The sequence below is a fragment of the Centropristis striata genome, chromosome 2, assembly GCF_030273125.1.
Source record: "Centropristis striata isolate RG_2023a ecotype Rhode Island chromosome 2, C.striata_1.0, whole genome shotgun sequence".
Lineage (NCBI taxonomy): Eukaryota > Metazoa > Chordata > Actinopteri > Perciformes > Serranidae > Centropristis > Centropristis striata.
This window is the reverse complement of record NC_081518.1, coordinates 12,262,758-12,269,478: the sequence shown is the minus strand read 5'-3', so window position 1 is coordinate 12,269,478 and position 6,721 is coordinate 12,262,758. Positions and strand designations below refer to the sequence as shown.

Sequence of the window (6,721 nt, the reverse complement as noted above, 5' to 3'; positions counted from 1 at the left end):
AAGACCAGGCTGCCAATCTTTTTATTTAACTCTTGGCAAGTTTCCCCAAACTACCAAACTGTTATAATACTTTTCTTACATGACAGAACAGAATTACATCATGCTTAACACTAAAACAAAAATGCTAGAATAACCAGAAAAAACAGACAACAAAGTAGAACACTGTAATGAAACTGTAAAACAACGAGAAGCATTAAAAAAATAAAACCAAAACGGAATAATTTATTTAGAGGACTGAATAATATTCACATATGAAAAGTTATTATTCGGCCCGAAACAGTCCCAAACTTTTATCTTTTTTTAACCTTATTCTAAGGTCCCAGGATTTTTGGTATCTTTTATTTAAACAAACATTTGTACTGCTGTATTGCCAACATCACAAGTTCAGAAATCATATCTCTGATTACATGATATATATGTGTATCATTAATACATTATGGTAATCCAGTCTCAGACTAGCTATTTGGGGGGTGCGGGGTAGAGTCAGTTTCCTGTGACAGTTTTTGAAGTAAGTTCCTGTTCTGTGGAACTTAAACAGAACTCCCCCATATAGATAACCACACATACACACAAGTACATGAGCACACACGAATGCCAAGCGCACATGAACACACAAGCACAAACACACAATTTCCCACCTGTGTTTTTATTCAGTGAACCATTGATTGAATATTCTAATTTGAGTGAAAGGTTTTATCCAGAGATGTCATATGAAAAGCACATGACTTCTTTCACTATGTGATCTGTGTGAGTCATTATAGAAACTTTTTTTTATCATTACTAAAAAAACATTTCTATCTCCTTTAAATCATGTTAGCTAAATTGTCATATGGGGCTACAAATGGTATTATTTTTATTAAGGAACTTTACATTAATGTTTATTATTTAATTTCTGTGTTTACTTTTTGTTTATTTGACTGAGAGCCAGGCTGCCTTTTGGTTTGGATTTCACCTCGCAGTAGTGATATATGCACAGTATACATGGCAGTATTTATAACGGCCATTAGAAACCCATGTCTGAAGTTGAAAATGTTTCTTTGAGTTTGTGCGTGTGAGCGTCTACATAATGCTCAATCCAAAAAATGTTTAACGCACTTCCCTGTCGAAATAGCCGCAAATGCACCCAATTTGACGTGTGCGATGACACTATCATGTGCCCACTGATCTTTAATGACCAACTGCGTGAGACATAAGACAAAGAAGGGATGTTATTGTCTCATTGTGAATCATCTGGCTCCAGTTGGTCACCTCTCTTCCTGTCCTTTCTCTGTTACTCAGCAGGGACATGGAAGGGGATTAGCCTCGTTTAGATCCTTCTTTTAGTTTCATACAGTGTTTTAGTTTCATCATTCCTGAGCCGGAGTAATAAACACTATGTGTTCATAGTAAACTGTAGTGAGGGAGTTTCCTCTGAACTACTACTTTGTTGTTGTCACTTAAGTGACAAAATAACAGTTTCTCTTTAATTTAAATTTTCTTGATCATGTGACTTTTTAAAATGATTCATTTTCAATTCAATCTTTACTATTTCCTCACTGTCCTTGACAATATACAGTTCATATCATTATTTTTCACATCATGGAATTTTCATGAAATTTTACATCAGTGTAAAATTTGCCTTAACCGCTTCAACTCCACAGCTATTTGTATTGTGTGCACCCAAGCATTGTTCAAACCACAGGAGCAGAATTTAACATTTTCATCAAGATCATAAACATCTTTTAATATTCTTAAAAAGTTGAACTTAACATGTGAAAATGTAAATAAAATGATGCATGGAGCATCTAAAAGTTTCTACTTGATCTCGGTGCATGCATTAAAACAGTGTTGCAGATTTTAATGTTTCATCCATCAAGCGTGATATAAAGTCACTCAAGCATTCCACAAGCAGACAGAAAACATGCTGTAAATAGAATTTACCTGTTTTAAAAATTTTTAACCTGACATGCACCAATGGTTGTGATTTATTTCATTTGGGTTTTATAAGTTATTGATACGGTTGGAAATGGTTGCTTGGATAGCCTAAAAAAAACTAAATTTCTATCATATGTTTTGGACAATTATTGACAGCAATTTATATGCTATTTGTAGTTAATGAGCTAAATCATGGTCCTATAGTCATCATTGGGAACATTAACATTCACTATGCAATGTTGTATTTGTCACTTTTGTAATAATTTAACAATCAAAATTAAATTAAATCAAAACAAATAAATTGATGTTATAAAGACACAAGCACATTGATTTTACTAGAAAGGCAGTTTATTAAAAACAGTGAGATAGTAAAACCCATCTGTAATATAATGGCACATTGCATCCAAAATTCCATGCAATTTCTTAACTCATATAAACACATATAAAATGTTATAGACTGTAAAAAGTAGAAAAATATCTGAACAAAAATCCATTTCTGACAGTTCATAAAAAAGATCATCAGCAAAAACAAAAATGATTATGAATTTCAAAACACAATTCTTCTTAGAGAACAAAAAGTCTTATATCAAACTGTTATTAATGAGGCTTTGAGCAGTCTTTAGAGATATGATTGAGGAAGATTTGTTAAGAAAATAATGAATTTATTCTCGCAACACCATGTAAAATATGAAATAATAAACCACTTTTCTATTAAGCTGATGGAAAATGCTCCAATAAAAAAGCAGAAGTTAGGCTTTAAAAAAATCACCGATATACAAAATATTAGGGACATCATAGTGCTGAGATGCAGCTTATAAGTCTTACTGGAAGAGTTTTGCTACTCCTTTTACATGGTTGCTTATAAAGTTGGAATATAATTTTTTTTTACCTCTTTCCATGAAATTATTGTGAAAATTGATTGATTTATTCCTAACAGATAAGGTGTATAGCTTCTCAAAATGTTATTAATCAGTCTTCCAAAGCGATGCATTTAAATAGGAGAAAACAGGATTGTGTGTCTAAAAATAAAATTATTCCAACTTTATGGGCAACACCAAATTTATATCTCTACTGTGATTAGCATTTTAAAAAATATAATTTTTAAAATCCTTATTGTGAAACTGGATTTTATCTGAATTTACCTTATGAGTATATGTCAGAAAAATAAGGAATGTCCCTAATATGCTGTACATTCAGTCCTGTACATGCTGAAGAGCTCCTGTGTGCCTCTGCTCACAGTTCAGGCAGTGATGGGCATGTTGTCCCTGTAGCAGGCTGGCCTCTGGGGGCCGCTATAACTGCACAAGTCCTGGTAGATGCGGGCCATCTGGTCACTGGCCAAGTTATCAGACATCTCAAGGTTTGGGTTGTTGCAGTATGGCTGGGAGCGCCGCATATTTACTGCTTCCAGCAGATGCTGGCAGTTCACCACAGTGATCTGAGGGGAGACAGAAGATGTGTTTTTATTGTCAACATGTAGCATTTACAGTGATTAGTCTTTTTTGGTCTTGGGGAGGTTTCAAGACTCAAATTTCATAATTGAAAAAGACAGAGACAGAGAAGACATTTCTGTTTCACAATTTGTCAAATGTCAGACACGTTATGATTTGTTTGCTCTTACCTGCACAATGATCAGTTTGTTCTTGGCATTATTGAGATCATGGAGCTCCTCTCCGAAACACAGAGTCACTGTTGGATCAGGAGCAGGAAACTGACCCTCCTGGTACAACTGCAGAGCTGGAACATACAGAGCATGTTAACAGCTGTTTAGACAATCTCAATCATTGTGTTGTATGTATGTGTTTTACGGTGATTTTGACTCTTCTGAGCTTTCAAATAATTGACATTACATAGAGACTCACCTTGTAGAAACTTTCCTGTGTCAAAAATCTTGACCACAGCATCCCTCTCAAGTTTAGAAGGCATTGGGCTGTATTGTGAGCCCACTTCCCCCTGCCCGCACCAGAAGACACGGCTCTGGCACAGCCTTTTGATGAAGATGCCCTCTTGGTTGGCACGGACCAGTACACCTCTCTCCAGGTGGCCCAGGAGTTTGCGTGTGACCTGGCGCTGGCGCTCGTACTCAATATGCTCAGCGGGAGGAAAAGGAACACTCTGCATGCTGTCAGAACTGTATAGGGCCCCACGACCCAGGTGCTGCTGTGGGGAGATCCGGCAGCCTTCAGGATGAGTAACCTGTGTGGTGTGAATCAGCTTTCCTCCATAGTAGAAACTGATCATCATCTGGGAGAACGCTGGAGGAGAGAACACTTAGTAAGCTTTGCAAATACAAAAAAGAATAACTGCACATATCAAAAACAAAATGACATAATTTATATAGCCTGTGTGTAGTAATTCATTATTACTGTTAACACTTTACTATATATCTGTGTTATTATGACACTATACAGATAACGTAAATGAATACCTGAGCTGACATTTCCTGACGGCAAAGGGTCCTGATGCAGAGGGAAAGCTGTGAAATATAGGAGGAAGAGATTAGTAAAGGCCCTTATTACCACAGTGGACACAACCACACTGTCATGTCAGTATTGTGCTGCATCATCAGAAATACTAATGCACGATCTCAAAAAGAAATAATCCCGTTTGTCAGCAAAGTTTAACAGGATGTTAGTCAACTGTTCCATTGCAGAATTCAACAGACTAGCAGAGAACCTCCATTTAGCACCCACAGTCGCAGGGACATGTCACTGAGCTTTCCACTGTGGTTAATCTCAAACATTTTAAAGCTCATAGCTGTCAAAGACGCAATCGTTTAACTTGAGAAGTGATAAAAGGCAGAGATATGCCTGGACAGACTTCTAGCCACAACGCTCACTGAACTGTGAACGGGATAATTTAGTCACAGGGTTGTGTTGTGTGTTGTATTGTAAACTGCGTAGAAAAGCTTATCTTACTATTGATGCCCTGAGACCAATACTCCGGACTGGCCTGGATACTGCAGCCATCCTCCTGCAAAAAGAAAAGCAATAATAACCTACTGACCCCAAAGCACCTTTGTACACTTCAAAGTCATGTTGATCAAGTGGGAGCGTAGGCATGTTAGATGCAACAAGTGTCGGAGGAGACGGCACAGTGTGGTAATCAGAAAAAAAAGCTGTGATATGAAAAGCAGAGTGGCAACAAAGGCAAAGTGCATCTTGCAACAGATGTGATACTGAGATAGTGCGGGTACATTTGTAAAATACATGGTTTAAAGTTGGAGGAAGTCTCACCTCTTTAATGAGCTCGTCTATTTCAGGGCTGCAGTCCATATCAGTAATATCACCAGAGCTGGCGGGAGCTGTTATGGACATCACAGAACTTTTGCCATCTGATGGTGAGAGAAGAATATATTATGGATGTGTCCATGGTATAACATGATTATTGCATGCAGCGATAACATTTTGCAATATATTTGTTAAAGTTCATCAGTGCTGTTCACAAACTCACGCTTCTGTTCTTCCTCGGGCACAATGCGGTAGACTTTATAGGGCTCAGAGATGTCCAGCTGCGACCTGTCTGTTACCTCCTCAAAGTCAGGGCTTTTATTCAGGGCACAGCGGAGTCTGGTCTTCCATGTTGCAGGCTCAGCTTTGTCCCCCTCCTTAAACTTGCCTTTAAACACAGCCCAGGCCTGTGGAGGGAAAAAATGTTTGAAAATGTAACTGTGTTGGATTAAAATTCAGAAAAATAAAATAAAAGAGAAAAAACAAGTTTTGTTACAATAATGACAATTACTGGCAACTGTAGGCAACTTAAAAATTTACAATTTAGCGTGAAAATAGTACCAAATGTTAACTATTAATGTATTACTGTTTAAAATAAAATAAAATATATTCAATTTAATTCAAGTGTAAATATAAGTAAAATTATATGTACTGTGATGATAACCATTACATTTAAAGGCCTAATCGAAAGGGAAACGCTCGACATAACATCAAGATTCATTATCACCTTTTGGTTTTACGCGCAGTGCTGCGTAAAATTAAAACTAGTACAGTACAGTAATATATATCCACGTAGAGTGCTAGGTCAAACCTTAAAAATGGACGCGTCTACTTCTTGGTTGTAATCCTGTTTCCCTGCGTGTTTCCACGGAATTCGGAACATTGTGCGGCGTTCTTCCTCCCACTGCAGTCCAGAGTACTGGCCGCTCTGGATCTGCTCCACCAGCCACTGCTTCAGTCTGCGACCTCCCGAGTTTGACATCTTGATAGAGAAAAGTTGGACACTTGTACCTGTGGGGGGGATATAATTAACGTTAGTATGTCAAATAGTACTTTTTACATTTAGCGAAGATTTAATTAGAATGTGTCTTTAATCAGGGCAAAACCTATAAATTATATTCTAAATTATAACTTTCACTACAATAGAGAAAGTAAAAGCACTTACGCTTTGACAGGCGGCTGAGCTCTGGACCCTGCGTGTGATATCCTGAGATGTTGACAGATGTCTTACTGTGAGATTTATTGAGTGACTTCTCCCCGACACATGCCTGTCAGGTTTATTGTGCTCCGTGTTATGAATGAAAGAGCTGCGAGATGATTCGACAGCGCTGCCTAGATCTGACCAATCAGCGAGTTCAGGCTTCGGTCGACCGGCCCATTCCGGAAGTCGCTTTCTCCTAACTGCGGGCATTTACAAGAAATGGCCTGACACAAGTGATGGTTGTAAAGTTGCCTGCCCACGCTAAAAGCTTCGCAGACGTGGAACGCTGAATAAACCCGGAGAGTCACAAGTTACCTTGTGCTGTGGGGGATTTCTGCGCTCCAGACAAAGGTACTGCGTCCCTCCGACGCCCACT

At 38.0% G+C, this 6,721-nt stretch overlaps 1 protein-coding gene across 1 annotated transcript; it reads right to left on the bottom strand.

Annotated features, from left to right (window-relative positions):
- Nucleotides 1–2,439: 2,439 nt before the first annotated feature.
- Nucleotides 2,440–6,412, bottom strand: irf8 (interferon regulatory factor 8). Its single transcript, XM_059351891.1, has 9 exons — nt 6,310–6,412; nt 5,956–6,155; nt 5,368–5,551; nt 5,151–5,248; nt 4,833–4,887; nt 4,343–4,390; nt 3,777–4,169; nt 3,536–3,651; nt 2,440–3,352 (listed from the first exon to the last, which is right to left on the bottom strand). Exons 2-9 carry the CDS (start codon nt 6,124–6,126, stop codon nt 3,155–3,157), a joined length of 1,263 nt encoding a protein of 420 aa, XP_059207874.1. The 5' UTR covers nt 6,127–6,155; nt 6,310–6,412; the 3' UTR covers nt 2,440–3,154.
- Between the last annotated feature and the right edge of the window lie 309 nt (nt 6,413–6,721).